The 18,713-nt window shown below is 35.3% G+C and overlaps 1 protein-coding gene across 1 annotated transcript in view; it reads right to left on the bottom strand.

Moving 5' to 3' along the window:
• Positions 1 to 18,713, bottom strand: part of VPS13B (vacuolar protein sorting 13 homolog B) — a 433,987-nt gene that overhangs the window by 203,264 nt on the left and 212,010 nt on the right. The window contains exons 22-23 of the mRNA XM_066565010.1: positions 13,665 to 13,792; positions 4,982 to 5,216 (exon numbers count right to left, since the gene is read on the bottom strand). Of these exons, the coding sequence (XP_066421107.1) occupies positions 4,982 to 5,216; positions 13,665 to 13,792 (363 nt within the window). The remainder of the gene's footprint in view (positions 1 to 4,981; positions 5,217 to 13,664; positions 13,793 to 18,713) is intronic.

The raw sequence follows: 18,713 nt of genomic DNA on the forward strand, positions 1-18,713 counted from the left end.
ACTGCAGTCACTACATGTTAGGTCACTTGTACTTCCCCCCAGTCATGCAACAGGACAGTAGTTCTATGTCTGCATAACTCCAGCTTTTCCAACGTGAGAACTAATTCTACAAGCTATTCTCATAACAGGTAAATTAAACACAGTAATTACTATTACAGATGGTGACATCGACCATAAGCTCAAATAAACCAAACTAGGGTAGATTTAGATCAGATATAAAGAAGAAATTATTCACTACAAGAGTAGCAAGACACTGAGAGAGGCTGCAAAGAGAAGTTGTGGATGCCTCATCCCTGAAAGTGCTCACAGCCAGGCTGGAATGGGCTCTGAGCAGCCTGGTCTACTGAAAAGTGTCCCTGCCCTTGGCAGGGGGGTTGGAAATAGATGATCTTAAGGTCACACACAGACCCCTCTATGAAACAGCACACTATTTTAAGGCCAAATATTTATCTTAAATTTAAAAAAAAAAATTAAAGGTAAACATTTTTAAAAATCTAATGCAATATGATAACTTGTAAGGAGGCCAACATACTGCTGTTCTACTTTAAACATTTAACTGTTCCTTTCAGGTTGAAATCTATATGACTAATTTCCTATTTTCCTGCAAGTCACTTATGGACAGATTATTGTGTTTCAACATGTGTTACAAAATTCTGGGAAGATATATAATCTGTCTTACTTCACAAGCAAAAGCCATCTTTCAAATTTAAATATTTGGAATAGTGATTCACTTGAATGTCAGTAGATGGCTATTCACTTGAAAATGAGAATATGATTAGCAACAAAATCAACAATTTTAAGATATTTTGAACACTGCTTTCTAAAACTATTTTACTCTGTGTTACCTAAAGATCTATATCTTACTGTATCTGACATAAGTAAACATTTTTAAAAAGATGAATTAATAAAATTTACTACTATGAAAGATTTACTACTATGTTTCCAAAGAGGAACATTATTATATTAATAATTAATACTATTAAAAATCAATAATTAAAATAACTGAAAATCTAAACTTCTAAAAACAGGAGGATTTCATCAATACAAAAAATTTTCATTGTTACTCTAAAACTGTGTTTTAGTGCTTTAGCTATGAAAAAGTTCCCTTCATGTCTTCAATTTGTCTTCCTGTTATAAGTGTTTAGATTTTTGGAAGACCACTTTGCAGTCCAGAAGTTCTGACCATAACAACATATGTTGTCCAACTATATTTACCACATTTTAGCCTATCACTATAGGTTGGAACTTGGAGATTTTATAGATGAATTGTCAATTAAGCTAGATGCACACAGAAAGTCACAACTCACTATAAGCACTTCTCTAAACATTTCAGTTTTCTTCAAACTGAGTTTCTAACAATTTATTTTCTCCTTAGTAACTGTTTTACATAAAAGGCATCTACAAGTAGGACAGAGGTCTTCCTCTTCAGAAGGTGTCAAAACAGAAAAGACAAGGGGCAACAAGTACAAGTTGCACTGGGAGAGATTTAATATCAATATAAGGAAGTTTTTACAGTAACAACAATCATTAGCTGGAACAGCCTCCTTAGAGATGTGCAGCCTTTCAGGAGCAAACGAGCAGGGTGTTAGATAATGTCATCTTGGGTCCCTCTGCCATGCAAATTTGGACCAGGTGATCATTCGAGGTCATTTCCAACCTGGCCTTCCAGGCTTTATGATTCTGTGATTCTACTTTAACATCTTCAATAAATACTACCTCACAGATCTCTGTCTGATTAATTTGTACTCTTGAGAATACATAATGCAATTCAATACCTTACTTAATTGTATGTTTATATTTATTCAACAGAAGTTCAAAGGAATTATTTCATTCTTTACATAGATAAATCCATTTAGGGATTACTTAGTTATTTAGAATGACTGAACTACATAATGTTTCTAAATAAAAGTACTGTAAAAGCATTCCTACAAACTAAAATTACCTCAGAGATGCAGCAAAACTCTGTAAACACATGGAAAGACCTGATTGTGGGATAGTGTATAAGCTATTTTTACAGTATGTTGACATCTTGAGGTCAGTAAGTATCTGAGTAGGCTGAAATATTCCCAAATGACAGTAAGATATTGTTTCCTTTTTGTCCTCTTTTAGTCTTTCATGTAATAAGAAACTATATCAGTGAGCACACAGCTTTCTTAAAAGTGACAACACATACTTGTGGAAAAGACTTTTACTTATATCTTCTTTAGAATGATCAAAAAAATGGCTATCAGGAAAAGCACAGTTGACTAAATATAATTTCTGAGAGATGGTAACATGTCTGACTGTCCCTGAAGTCTTGTTTGAAGACAGAAGCAATTAAGAGACTTTCACAATAAAAGTCCATAAAAATTATTTACCTCTACAGGGGAAGAAGCAAAGAAGGTGACTTTAAGCTGTGAAAAAAACTTTGAAATGATCTCTTTAAGAGGGAGTCTTGGCATGGGAGAAGGCAATGGCTCCATTAGAGAATCAAAAATATCAAGATTCTGAGAACTTCTGTTTGGCATTATTCCCAGAGCAGGAAGCCACACACAAATAAATTCCTTACCATAGGCTTTATCCCAAGCAGGGGGATTCTTTTCTCTCACTAGGCTCTTTCCTTCAAATCTGGGTCTGACAAAACTCAAATGACTTCTTACTTTCATAAATGGTTTAAATTACATCATCAGTTTAAAACAAACAAAAGACTTCTGTTAAATGTATCTTCTATCTGTCACTATGATTAGCAAATAAGATCATTCCTACTGAAAGTTATTAGGAAAACCACATATACCTTTCTCTCTTTCTTTCAAACTTTTTTTCCTTTTCATTTTTAGCATCTCTAACATGATTTTCACTACTAAAAACTACAATTTTATATCCATTGCCATGAATTAAGGTAAAATACAGAAAGGAGAAGGGTGGCAATATAAGTGGCAGATCAAAGGGAGAAGAAACACAATGTTATAAATCCAAACAAATTTCAGATGGCAGGAGCAGGACTAGCTCTTGAATGTGATTTCCATTTAATTTTACATACCCTTTAAATTGTTTATATTTCAGCAGCAAGAGAGAAAACAGAATAATTTTCTCAGAAAATGCTGTCACAAATGCAATGGAACAATTGCTGCATCTCCCTCTCTTCATCTTAGAATCAATACACAAAACAGCAAGAATTCTTTCTAAATAATAGTTTAGGAATACAAAAATGAACTAACTGTACACCAATGCCCTGGTTTTGTCTGGGATAGACTTAATTTTCTTTATAGTAGTTGGGATGGTGCTGTTCTGAATTTATGCTGAAAATTGTGGATAACATGGGTATGTTCTAGTTATTGCTGAATAGTACTTAAAGTGTTTCCTGCTTCTGACAGTGCTCCACTAGCAAGTAAACTGGGGGCACAGGAGGAGCTGGTAAGGGAGACAGCCTGGTCAGCTGACCCCAAAAAACCAAAGAAACCAACTAAAAAGAAAGGCTGGAACACCTGCCTACTGACAGGAAGCAGCAAATCAATCTGTTATTTTGCTTTGCTTGCACCTGCAACTTTATCTTTTAAGCTGCCTTTATCTCACCCCTAAGCTTTCTCACTTTTGACCTCCTGATTTTCTTCTCCATTCCACCAGGGTGGAGGAGTGAGTGGCTGAGTTCAGCCAGAACTGCTGGCTGGGGTTAAACCACAAATACTGGCATGTCCATGGAATGCAAAACTTACTTGTGAGACTAGCTCTTACAAAAGTCATTAAAATAAACCTGGAACCCAAGGCTCAAGATAGCTCAGAATATTTGCCTCATCTATTTCCAGTATATCTATATCTATATCTCACCTATTTCTGGTATATACATATATATACATATATACATATACATATATACATATACATATATATACATATATACATATATACATATATATATATATATATATGTATATATATATTTATATATACACATATATATATGGTACAAGATTTTTACATCAGGGTTTATTCAGAACCCTGCTGCAAGTCCATTTACCATTTATTTTCATTATTTCTAAGGGCTCAGTTAAAAAAGCCAGAACACAATAAAAAGTATTCAACATAAGCAACTTGTTTTCACTTGCTAAGTCCTTTTCAGCTTATCTCCTCCTTTCATTTCTTGATCAATTGCAGAATGTTAAAAGCTGACCCTTCCCTCGAGCTGGTGTAAAACTCAAAGCCCTATCAATTATTAGCTTTTCAAATAAGAACTACTGTGTTTTTCTCAACCTTTATAATTTTTTTCTTCAAATCTCTACAAAATCCTTGCTACAATTCCTAAGTCACAACACAGAACAAAGAACTGTTGCCTGTCAGGATGGCCATTAAAGGCTCATTATTTTCTTTTGACAGTTTGCTCTACTTATGTATTTCTTTTCTCATTTTACATTGAATCATAGAATATCTCAAGTTGGGAGGGACCCTTAAAGATCAAGAAGTTCAACTCCCTGCTCCTTGCAGGACTACCTAAGATTAAAAGCATCCAGAACTCTGACAGGCTCAGTGCCATGACCACTTTCCTGTGCAGCTTGTTCCAGAGACCAACCACTCAGTGAAAAACGTTTAACTAACGTCCAGTCTGAATGTTGCATCCAAGACCTTGGTGGGATGAAAAGTTTTTCCTAACCTGCCTCTTGGAATTCCTAACCTGCCTCTTCTGTCTTGGAATTTCCAATTTACTGTCACTTCCTGTTGTATCAAGATCATTGGCTACAAAATAATTTGAATAACAAAACCAATGAAGGTAAAAAAATATTTTAGTTTCAAATATACAAAACATCACAGAACTAGCTCTTTGATGATAATTTCTATGTTGATTTCCATGGGGCCAACCTTTTAAGTAGTATTTCTAGACATCAATAATATATAACAACATTCTGCAAAAAAAGCAGTATGAAATCAGAAGTTTTCAAAATAAAATGAAGATAATTTCCATGACAGAAATGGAAATTAAAGAGTAAGGTTTTTGAGTTTATCATGTTACCTTCTTCCAGGATGGGTCTCAGCACAACAAATGGGATTTCTTGCAATGGTTCCATGTGTTTGTGTCCAGCACTCATAATCTTTATCTGGGGCAAGCAGACAACAAGGGTGCCAGGCATACTGGCCTGGCCATGGTACCAGTTCCGCACAGTCCCAGGAATGTCACCTGACACAATAGTACTTGGAGAAGGCAGGCTGTCATTGGGAAGGAATACACAACAAGACTGCACTTCAAGCTGAAAAAACAAAACAAAGAAAGATTCTCAGAAATAGATTACTTTTCCCCTCACTGTGTATTCATATTAGTACAAAATCGGAAGTTATTCATCCATCATAGTTGACTGAAAATAGTCTTACCTTCTAGTTGAATTAAGAGAAAAGATGACGCAAAATGCTGGGAAATAATATATGCTCATAAATTATGATTATGGGAGGGGAGAAAGAAGAAGGATGTTTTTTCTGTGTAAATTCATCAGAAAAGTGTTGCCATATAAAGTGAAAATACATATATCTACATTTCAACAGCTTTGTACAAGTGCAATTGAGTCAGAGAACATTCAGAATGAGAAAGCTTTACTTTTTACCATTCATTAGCTTTGTTAGCAATAGCTAAGTCTCCAGAACCAGCCAACATTTTATATGCTGTTACTTTCTATAAAGAACTGATTCAGGGAAAATTCTGCCTCTGCTTAATAAGCAACATAATGAGCATGTACAAAAAAAGGTAATCATTAGAAAAACTATGAAAAACACAAACTTTAGAGAAAAAACTGACTGACTTTTAAACAAATGGAGAGGTGTATACATTAAACAAAGAGAAGTAGATGATAATAAATTGATACTTTTATCTCCTTTTCAATGCAATTCAGAAGCAGTACATATGGTTTCATAGGAAATAACATTTTTTTGTTCTTTATTTTCAGTGCCCTGGAACATGTCTGACCGTTTTGCCATCTTCTTAGGAGCTTCTAGTGAGGTAGAGTGAGCCCAAACCAAGAGCTCGACTCATCACAACTTCTTAACTCAGAGGTGATGTAAGCTGGGGACTGTTAGTCTTCCTTGGCTCTTACAAATACCATTCTGGCACCTGGATATCAAAAGGCTCCAACAGCCTGCACATTTTAATGCTTTGTTAAGCAAGTACAACCTGTTCCTTGCTTCACATTGCTTGGAAAAACCTAGCATACAAATTGCTGGACAATATGTTATTTGTAGCTGTGATAAAAACATTTGTTTGCTGCAAACTTAGGTAACACTCTTTTGGTTTGACATCGTTAAAGACAGCACAGCTTAAAAGCAAAAACCAAGATTTGTACTTCATACTCTCCCCTGAAGGATATTAGGTCTTTAGGACCACAATAGTGATTTGTAATAGAGCAGGAATTCCACAGCACTGAAAGTACTTTGCCAGCCTAGTAAGTACACAGATATTCATCTTTATTTCAGCATTTTTGTACCCTTTTGCTTAGACAAACTGACAAGAATTCACTGCAGAAAAATATAAGAAGAATTTTGCAAAAATAAATACATTGGTTCATGAAGTTTGTGTTTGTTTCTGGATTTAGAACTGTTTGAGTTGTAAAATGAAGCTAATTACATCTTTGATAAGTAGTTTATTGATCCAAGGTTGCTGAGTGTACTTTATTTATACTGAATGAAAAGCTAGGGTGTATTGTTACAGATGTAACAGATTTGGATTTTTTAAATGGTAAATTAGTGTCTGTGTCAATTTGCAAAGATTTTTACAGTGACACAGATCGTGTTCTGGTCTATTAGTAATAGGCTGTAGGTCAAATCATTGTGGGATAATGATAAATAGATGACAAAATAACTTAGGAGCAGTATAACTATTGTTTTATCCATGCATTTGCTGAGTAAACAGTTTATAAAAAAAATCACCCATTCTTCATATACACACACACACACACATATATATATATATACACATCTATGACAATTAACATCAAATGCTGCCTGGATATACAAACCATGTGGTAATAATCCAAAAATTCCACCAACTTGAAGAGATACTATACTTCATCACATCGCCAGCAGCAGGATCTGTAGGGCATGTTTTACAAAGCACTCTGAAGAACAGATCTCAATACTCAGTAGAGTTTATGCACTTCATTTACAGGTTAATAGGGTTTTGTACTAAAGAAAAGTTCTTCCGATCACATTTGGTTTATTTTACTTTGCTGTATCAGGAATACTGAAAGTAGAATCACACAAGTTTCACCCCTTTAAATTCCTGATGAAAATTCCTTTTTTACAAAAGCAGCTCTTTGCTACTCATTTCAAACAACTGAATGGGAGTTGGACCATGAATTTTGGTGGGCTTTAAATGGTATCATCAGGCCTCCATATGTGTGATGGATACACTCAGCCCCCTCTACCAGACCTGCAGTAGCTCAGTACAAGCTCCAAATGAGGTAAAGGCCTGAGCTGTAGCCAGGTCAAGAACTCCAGAAAATCCACAAAGAGCAGAGTGACCCAATGAGCATCATGCCTGATCATGTGAATAACATTTGAATGTGTTTTTTCCAAGACTCAGTTATCAAGGAACAAAGAAAGCTGTGAGTACAAGGAGTCTCTTGCACACCCTTCCCATTGCATGCCGTTTGACTACAAGCCAATGACAGCCTAAGTGAACTGCCTTTGAGCTCTCCCTGTCAGGATGGCTGCACAGCAGTGATCTCCCCTTGAGCTGGGATGCCTTTCAAGGCTGTTCTGAGAGGCCTTTCTACTAACAACAGATCTCTGGATGAGTTAAATTCAAACTTTCCCTAAAGTGCAACTGGTCTGCACACCAGTGACTCTCCCCTTGAGCTGGGACGCCTCCCATTGTTTGGGATTCCTTATCTGAGACTGAGTATTCTTTCTGTAACCCAAGGCAGAGAGATCTCTTACCTGCAATAGATCTGATAAGCTGCTGATAGCATGTTAAATTAATACTACTGAAATCCATGTAGGTAATTCCTTTAGACAGACTGTTGTCAAAGTCTGAGACTAAGACTGGGCCTAAGCTTCATCAGGAGTTCAGAAAGCAAGGAGATCCACTCTGTATTTCACAACTCAATGAAAGGACTTTCTTACTCTTTGTATTTCTTCTCTTAGATATAAACTGTTGTCCAGATCAGATCCAGCTGCACCTAAGCCACAGCAGAGATCTGGCAAGCAAGGAAGTCAGGTCTGAACTTCATAACTGAGCGTTTCGGTTCCCTTACCCTTTTCCATCTTTGGCCTCCATGTAAATAATGCCAGATTTATTCCAATTCTATTTTCCCTTGTATATTTCTACCATTAGTAAATGATAGAGTGAATCTTGCTATTGATCTTCACCAAGTTACACCTTTATGAATTTATATTAAAATCTCCTTTGCTAATGCCTTTGATGATGATTATTCAAGTTACTCTAAATCACTCATTCATGACAAATTGGTGCAGTCAGCAGGATCCTAAATCTGGATTTGCTAAAAATTGACAACATGTTATACTACAGAATTGCTTACAGATATAGTTGGCTTACCTGCATTTCATTTAAAGTTTTATATGATTAACAAATTTTGCAAAACATTACAGCAGGATTTCAAAGGCCAATACAATGAATGTATGGACCCAAAATTCCATATTTTAGAGCAAATTATGCCATGATTATAATCACACAAGAAATTACCAACTTGAATGCACAAAGGCCCAGTAAGTGCAAAACTGAGTTGCACCTGTTGAACTTCTCAGAGGCAGATTCACAACGATCAACTTCAATGGAATTTCTGTACATTTAACTCACAGAATCTGGAAATTTGCCTACTCACAAGTTCCAGTGAAGGAATGGAAGGGTGCACCTAAAATGATGGAATTATATGCTGGACAAAAGTGAGAATGTGTGCTACAGATTGCTTCACCAATCGGAAAGTGTTTCAAAATATATGTAATCCAAATTCTTAAAATTAAACTACATCAATAGCATATATTAAAGCTATCATATAAATCTTTTTACACTTTTTAAATAACTGTTAAACTGTGTGCCTAAAATTGTGAATTTAATGTAAGATGTGACTGATTTATGTAACTGAATATAAATCTGCAGCAGTAAATCTTGCATTAATGTAAGGATCTGACAATCCAAGGGAAAGAAAATGAAGTAATCTGCCAGTAAGAAGTCCTCAAGCTGGGGGTCAGATCCTGTTCATGGAAACCATCTGGTTGGGACCCTCCAAGCCACACCAAACACAAATGATCTTTTAAAAAAATATCCTATTCATTAATGCTTCGCAGCTGCACTGAGTGTTACTTCATTTTTCCATGGCAACATCCTTTCTGTTTCAAGGATCTGATTTCAGTTTTGGTAGCAACATGTTCGTTTGCCAATACTGAACACATTCATGTGTTAAAGAGAACGAATTATTACATTCTTGAAACAGGATCACCCCTTATTTTCATTTCTATTATGTCAAGGCCTATACATGCTAAATAATGTACACTAATGATAAACCAATGAAGCAAGCAGTATTTTCCCTTCTACTTCTAAAACTTTAAGTAAAGCATAACTCTACGCTCTACACTTTTACAAACATGTAAGCCTCAAAATGTCCAACGACTCTTGCATAAAAAGGAAAGTATTAAGTTACTGGAGTATTTTTAATTCTTATTTTATAAAAAGGAATGTTGTTCACTAGAGAGAAGAGTGAAATAAATACTGCTGAAAAATTAGGTCTTCCTAACTGAGAAGGGTGGGTTGGAGGAAAGAAAACAAAGCCAGTGACTGCTCAAAAGTGCTATGAAGAGGGACAAGTTGTTCAAGTCTTTTCAGCCTTTCATGATAGTGATAACATAAGATTCCCTTTCATGACCCACATTTCACAGCTACATAATTCAATTAGAGGTGCTGGAGATTTTCTACAAGGCGACATTTACATGAGCATGTCTCCCCAGGGAAGTTGCCTTTCTCCGAATTAGTCATCAACCCTTGCTCAGCAGCAAGGTAATGTGTTTTTCTGGGTACAGAATAACATCCTGCAATGACTCCCCAGGCTGCAAAGAACCACTGCTTACACACCTCTGTGAGGGTTCTGGTGCACTCAGCATTGTAAGACTGTAGCCCAGCCTCCAACACCCAAATTTGTTCCACCATTTAGACCATCTGCTGCTGAGCCAGACATGCAGTGTTTGTTACAATTGAACAGAAAATCTTGTTTTGAAGGTAGACAAAAGTAAAAATGTTATTAATGCAAAGCAGAACATGTAAGTAAAGGAACTAAGAGAGCAGGCTACTTGTACAGAAAAATGACTATAATAAGGATCAGATATATTTTCTTTGACCAATTAAAACACAGTGTCATTGTGCTTCACAGCATTCCTGTTCTTTCCTAAGAAAACCTTCAAAACCTTTAAAAGGTTTTATTTAGTTACCCAAAACACAAATTTTTGTTGGCTTGTGGTAAGTAACCAACTTAAGAAATAATCCTATCTCATAATTGCAAAAAAACTGCTGAGGGCTGTAACTGCTAAATTACAAGTCACAGAATCTCTTCCTGACCCCTGGATAATGACACAATTCAAAGAACAGAAACACTTATCAAATCTGTCCTCCCCTTTCTTGCCTTTCAATGTTTCACTTTGTCAAAAATTTTTACAAGTTATATTCATTAAAGAAAATAAAATTTTCAGTAGTTTCAGGAAAAGGATTAATTTTTTCAAATAAATTCAGGGATATTTAAAGACATGTGACATACCAAAGTTTTATATGTAACAATTACATTATTATGTAGTTGGCACTTGTTGCAACATTACTCATTAATTAATTTATTTTTAATACAGATCCTTCATTGTTCTCAATGGAATTCAGCATTAACAGCCAATTAAAAATAATTGTGTTTATACTGCTTCACAATTTTAGCAACTATTACTATGAAGAACATGTGAAAAATGAGTATTACCTTCCCACACAGACTAACTGCCAAAAAGACTTAAAGGCTGCATATAAAATCCTACAACAACTAAATAATAAACCAACTTTTTATAATTAAATATGCAAGTCTTTTCACTTAAATACCACTACTCCAATGCATAAAACCTTCATGCAATATTCTATCAGAAGCAAGCCAGGGCTAGGGTGAAGCAAGTACCAGCTTTGGATCCAAAATAAACTTTCCAGTTACTTTAGTTCCAAACACATTTACTTACTCTAACTTCCACTAAAAGAATAATCCTTTGATGATTTTAAGTTATGAAGTTCAGTTTTATCTGACGACAACTACAGACTTTTCTGTTCTAAAATCATGTAACTAAAAGATCCAGGAACATGAAAATTAGCTTTAGAAAAAAGCCACAGAGTCTAAATGCTCCAGCATTTAACCAAACAAATTATTCTAGAAATTTCCCTTTTTCATGCCAAATAATAATACAGAAAATCTGTAAAAACTTATAATTTAAATATAGTTATATATGTTTAATAAAATGCACATTATGTATAATAAAATAAATATAATATACTTGAATTGCAATACAGAGTCATGATACTCATTTTCTTACCCTCTATACATTGCCTTGCACAAATTTCCCATTTGGGCAGATATTGAAAGAAACAAGCTATATATATGGCATTTGTGTTGAAAACCATAATAAATTAGACATAGGGACTACTAATAGTAATAAAAAGAACAGCAAACATACCTATAAATCCTTCATATTTCACAAGAAATAACTATTGCACATTTGTGTGGAAGCACGTTCTCAAACTTTCCTGCAGTGCTTCCTTAGGGTCTGTTGAAATGTTTCTCTGCTAACATTCACTAAACTTCTGGGAAGGTACTGGCAAATACCTTACAAAGTACAGTTAAACAATAAGGATGAAACAAAGGGTGCAAGCTACTGTATGAATTCAAAAGGGTGTTTAATTTCAACATTGATAAAACCCAAAAAATTAATTTCAGAGTCATAATGATGAAAATAGTAACCATAAGTTTCTATTTACAGAAACCTGTACAAAGCAAATAAATCTAGAACCTCAAGCACCAGAAAAAGTACCCAATACAAAAAATCCTCTGCCAGTATGAGCCCTATTCTGTATGTTAGGTCAGAGAAGCAAGGTATTTAGGAATTACTCTTGGAGTCAACCCCTGCCTATCACTCACCATTCTTCATCTCCACAGAAAGAAACAATACCTTATTTTCCTATCTAGTAACACACAACTTTGTGGTTGGTGCTTTACTCATTCCTCAAAACAAATTCAATTTGCTGGTTGCTCACTAAAACATGTACCATGAAAAATCTAGGAGTAGAGTACTGCAGTCCTGATTCAGCTTTCCCCTTTTATAAAGGACCCAGCTCTGCCTCGTTGTCATTATTATATTATTACTTTAATTATGACTTAAACTGTAAGCTGCATTCACATAGAGTCTCACTGTGCTAAGTACCAGCCAGACACATAACAAAAATACACTGCTTCCTTCAAATAGATAACAAATTCTCTCTCTTATTTAGACATTTTAATCTACAGTGGTGAGAACATTGAGAAAGAAAGGAAAACAAGCAAAATACTCATGAAATAATGATTAAAGAGAAGGCTGAAAATGAAATAGATTAAATGGAAAACATCTCAACTTCACTGTGTTCTGCAATCAGATGACAAGTCTCAAGTTCTTGCTCAGGCAAAACCTGAACTTTTAAACTTTCTAAAACTGTGAATTTTAAGTACTTTTTACATGAATGAGGAGTGACACATGAAAGAGGAGTGACACAGACACACATTCTGGGATGAGCCTGCATATTATCAAATATACTGCCTGATAGGAGGAAGGAACAAGTTATTTTCTGTAATAATGACAATTAGTTTCTGTAATAATGACAAAAAACTTGCCAAAAGTTGTAATTAAGACTTTTCTTTGGCAGTTTTCTTTTTCTGTGACTTTTTTAATTAAAAAAAAAAAATTAGCTACTATATCCTGATGTACCATAAAATACTGATTTCATAGAACGAATGTATAGTTCAAGAGGCACGGGTCATAATAATTCCAAATTAGAATGATTTCTCAATAAGCACTTGATAAGTACTGGGAACAATTCAGTCATAATTCTAGCATTTCTAAGCCATCTAATATTTGTTCCTGCAATCTTAACATTGGAGTCCTAAAATGGCATCTAAAATTCTACACAAAAACTCTGCTTTTACTGATCAGCAGCTACAATCTAGAGCAGTATAAATCAAATTATTTAATCCCAGCTGCCATCTCCTTGTCCTTCATGAAAAAGTAGGCAAGTAAGCTGCCGAGCCTTCACTGTGTAACAACAGCCATTGTATCATACACTTCAGGAAAATATTTATCTTACACACTTTCCTGTAATAGTTTTAGAAAAGAAAGCATTCTGCAAATCTAACTGCAGTGTTTATGATGCAGAAAAGTGTGACAAGCAATTTTTACTAATATAATTTTTGAAGGATCTTTCCCTTTAAATACAAAACAGTATTTCAAAACCTATTTTAAAACCAAAGCATTCTTTGCTTAATTTACCCAAAATCTTACTTTATTTTTCATTCTCTCAGACTTTGAAACTACTGAAATAAGACAATAAAGCTTGGGAGCTCCTTTAAAACCTCTCTAATAAAAAGCACTAGGATGCATAAAAAGTATCATAAAGTCTGGAAACACATAGGGGGTTTTTCACTTCCTTTTCATCTTACCTGAAGTGTAAGGCACTTAACTGCATTCCACACTATTCCAATAAATTCTTTCATCCTTTCCTCAGGACTTCTGCAGTTTTCAGATGAGTTCAGCACAGTTTTCACAGGGAGTGACAAAGGACGAGATTCTAATGCAAACAAAAAAAACTCAGTTACAAAAAGAAATCTAAGTAAATAATATACTTACTGATAGCAAAGAAAAACAATTTCTGTACATTCTGAAAGTCTTTCTCTCACTGTGCATATCTCACTAGGCACATAATAATTATGTGTCTGTATTAGTTTTAAACTTGTCAATACAACTGCACCAGTTAAGCCTTGTGAGAAATACAACACAATAAAATTAAATGTTCCAACTTCTTCAACATGAACTGTTAAGAAAATATTATGAAGAATGTTTGACTTAAACAAATTAGGACAGTTTTCAAAGTGTGATAACCTATTTGATGATGCAATTGAAATTCAAGAGGTTTTCACATACATTGCCGGTGTAATCTAAAGGTATCACCTTTCTCAAATTGTAAGAAATGACAGACCACATTAAATAACAGCCTTTAATTCATTTTCTTTGAAAAAACCCCTTTAAAAATTTGAGTATGCATCAAAAAAAAGACATAGAAATTAAACTATTTTCTTACTTTGTCAAATTTTAAGGCAATAAAGTATGAAATATTTCAGCAAAATTCATTGTTTTCTAATAAAAAGAGACATTTCATTAAACTGTTATTTAAAAACATGAACATGAAAAGATTTTAGAAATGTTAAATTAAATATAAGCACATTAGAACTTCAAAACAGGACTGTGAGTGGTGCATAGTTCCTTGTGACATGATTTACAAAATATCCACCTCATTGTATATTGGGATACCCATAGAACAACTGTCAGCTTATTTGACATTTCTAGTCTTGGCCTACATGTTGTTGAGCTGATAAAACTGCAGGAATAAATTACAAAGATTTCATTACTTAAATTTAAACTAAATTGAAATCAGTGTGTGACAATTTATGTCTACCAATTTTACAGCTAGGAGAAATCTGTGACATGAAAATTACAGAAAAATTCTTAAGAAAAAATTATGCTCTCAATTGATCTAAGGAAAGCAAAAATACCTGATCGTTGATATGCATTACTGGTTCTTCAGTAATGCAATGAAACATGGGAGGATTTAAAACTGAAACATCTAAGTGGTGACCTTTAGCCAAGAGAATGCAATGTTAATGTCACTGGATGAATTAATCTGTGACATTTTCCCCATCAAAGCTAGAGTTCGCTAACATTATCAGAAAAAAATCCCTCAACAAAGAGTATTTTTAATCATCTTAAAGAGAAACGTTCACTTCATTGAACTGATGGAGAATCCAAAGATTCAGAAAGAGAGGTGGTCAAAAGAGTGCAAGAGGATTTTTATGGCTGCAGGATAATTAGTCCTCTCAGAGATTCATGGCTCCAACTATGGATATGTTGGAAGGATACGGAATGAAAACTGGATTGTGAGAGGGTAAAAAGCATGATATTTCAGGATTGTTTGTTGTCAGCTGTTCTGGAGAGACAAACACATAAATGGTTCATCTAGAGAAGCAACATGCAATAGCTGTTTTATAACATCTCACATGGACAGCTTCATGCCATGAAGGTATCCTCCATCCCCATTACAAATAGATTAAGTTAAAACAAAGAGATCAGTCAAGGAAGAGCTGTTCTCCTTCCACTAATTACCCCACCTCAATTCACATCATCTTCTGTGCAGTCTTCTGTGCAGTCAGCCCCTACACTACACATACACTACAAGGTAAGAATCAGGAACACTTGAGTACCAAGAAGTATTAAAACAGGAGCCACTGAAGCACAGAACTCTGGAACACAAGTGTGGGTAAGGGTGAGAATGGCACACAAATCACTGTGAGACTCCAGCAATTTCACAGATAGGATGCTTCAGGTCAGGATGAGTAGATAAATACTATGTAAACCTACATATTCTACAATGCATTCAGCAGGGACTGTCAACATCCTACATCCCTTCACAAGTGCATTCCTCATGAGTGGGATTTAAAGCTAGATTTAGTTCCCATCTCCCATATTTTATTTGCAGGAAAAGAAATAAAAACTGCTAATTCTCTCTCAATTAGCAGAGTAGCCAGCAACAACAATCTGTGAATTTAAAATAAGATTAACTGACTGAAGTACCTCCTGTTTTTCTTCATTTATGTGTCATTGAAATCTGCAAAATTCCAGGAATATCCATGATAAAACCAGCTTTGCTATAATCCCTCAAGTTCAACCAAGAGATAAAAAAACCCGAAAGTCTCAAACCCCAACAGAAAGATAAGGAACCATTCAACCATAAACCATGGAAAATAGAACAGGAATAAAAAGTATATTGGAGTGGAAAGAAGACACAAGCAAAGAAGTAACTCCTGAAGAGAAAAGAAGAAAGCAGTACTTTTTTTTCCCCCTGTACTGTAAATCCCAGAAATTTGCCTGAAAGGATGCAGGGAAAGAAGTGTCTAATTCCCTGTCAGGCAAGGAGATCAGGAGATGATATTTGCTAAGACACTGTCAGGTGTGGCTACCATGTGCCAGATTTGGCCAATCTTCTAGAGTAGACATGTAAACTGGATCAGCCTCATCTGCCTCAGTATGAACGTAATTTACTAAAATACTTATTCCACTTAGCTACTACTGAGCTGAAAACCTTGAAACATTTCCTGTCAATGTAAGAAGTCTTGTATTCAACCCAGGTGTCAGCAATAGCTAGACAGAAAATATGATTTGTATGAAACACTTCCAAATTGATGAGGGGACAAAAAAACCCCAACGAAGGGGGGACTGCTTTAGGTTATACCAGTTGAATAAAAAAAAAACCCAAAAACAGTGCACAGGAACATAAAATGCTCTTATTCTTATCTTTTAGTCCCTTACTGTTTAATTGGTGCTTTTGCACACATAGACAGCACATCAATGACACATAAGCCACCACACTCTCCAATTTCAGAACACACTGGTAATGAACAGACTTTAAAAAAAAAAGGATTCATCAAAGGAGTACTTTTCATAACTCATTTAACAATTTCTGGTTCAAGTGCAGAGGGAATTCCAAGTTCTGCAAAATCCATCACTGAAGTACTCGCTTTCTAGGCAATGCCACCAAGCAAGACTTATAGGTATAAATTCCAGTTAAAAGTGTCTCTTTTATTTAGACAAATGTCTCCTTCATTGTGTTTTTTAGCCTACTAGGAATGAGTGTTTTCAGAACTTTGATCCAGAAAATACATAGGTTTTAAAAATAAAAAGAACCTTTGTGAAAATAACACTACTCTGTGCTATTAATATTCAGTGAATTAAGAAATAGAAAAGGGAAAAGAGAATTTCTGACGTATGATTTGGGACAAATGGACATATCTTCAAATAATACAATGCAGAAAAAACTACTGGGTTGAAGAATATTGATAATCTGTAGGCACTGATGGCGTCATGCTTTACTCTCTCCTTACAAATAGCAATTAAACTAAAGGGAAATACCTTATTCCTGATTTCTGTGTGGCACAAACCTGCCAGATCTCAATCTCTCTGGCACAAGATGGACTCATTTTTCCTATCCTACTGTGTGCCTCAGATCCCTCATGCATGAAGAAGGCAGCAGCTTCTTTCTGGCTGGAAATGGTCATCCTGCTGCAGGCAAATCCACAATTTCACTGATGTCCAAAAGCTCAGAGCACTCCTCCTTCAGGACAGGTCCACAGCCGGCCAGGCAGGCAGCAGGACCCTCCTCTGTTGTTGGAATCCAGGATGCTGAGACTTTTAAACTTTCTGTGCTTAAAGGCACAGACCCACAAGAGAACACTGAAATTCACCTGAGGCTGTGGAGAAGACTTTAAAAATTGATTGATAGCACTGGGATTACGGGTCTGTAGTTAGTTAGAAGTGTGTAATATCACAGGGTGGAAAGCTTAGAGTTTAGGGTTTTAGAATATAGAAATAAATATGAAACAAGATGGAGGTTTTAGGGTGGAGGCAAGTTGTTCTTCTTTACCTTCTTCTTCCTTCTTCTTCATGGGTTTGGGTGATATTTTGTAACTGGACAGAAAAGTCTGCATTGCAGGCTTTGAGGGATCAGTTATTGGGTTAAAAGGGAAAATAATCTAGGTGTCCTTTCTTAATTGGATAGTTTAAAAGACCTTGTAAAGAGAGATAGTTAGCCATTTTGTGCCTTGCTAATGAAAAGCTGCAGAACTCATGGTGGTAAGGCTGTTTCACTGATAAGAAATAATAAACACCTGAGTCCAAACATGAACTACCATCTCAAGTGCCTTCAGTCCTGACCTCGAGAACCCACACTCTGTCACATCTCATGGCTTACTCAGAATGTGTCTGTGCCGTGACCTCACCAGGCTGGCTAAGCTTTCCTTCCACCACCACATCACCTGTCATACAGCCTCTCACACACCAGAGGGGAGCTAAGCTGAGGAAAATGCTGTTATAGACTGACCACAGTTACCAAGACATTGAAAGAAAAAAGCAACCAGAGGCAAATGTTCCCCTACCACATCGCTCTGTTTCTAGGGAGATTTTTCCTTCTAAAATTGGAAGCGGTCTGCATGGAGTCAGAGCACTCATGGGATTTCTTTTAACAGGTATTCAGTTTCACGAGTTAGATATGCCTTTCCATGAAAAAATAAACTTAAAAATACTAAGGTGTTTGCAACAAATACAACACCTTAAGGAACTTATCAAGGATTCTAAAGGATTAGAAATAAGATCAAAATGCCATGGAGGAGAAAATTCAAACGTTAAACAACCCCCAAAAAATCAAAATGGTCTACACACACACACACACACACACACACACACACACAATCACACACACATATTTATTTATTTATTTATTTAAATTAAACAGAAGATGAATTGTTTTCTTTATATGTAAAAAAAAATCCCCCAAATTACCCTCCTAATTAAACCCCAAACAGCCACTACCTTTTAAAACCTGCAATTTTCTGTAAACCAGCAGGTTTTTGTTTTGTGTATAATACTACATAGAAGTAAAAATT

This window comes from Molothrus aeneus, chromosome 1 (assembly GCF_037042795.1).
Source record: "Molothrus aeneus isolate 106 chromosome 1, BPBGC_Maene_1.0, whole genome shotgun sequence".
Lineage (NCBI taxonomy): Eukaryota > Metazoa > Chordata > Aves > Passeriformes > Icteridae > Molothrus > Molothrus aeneus.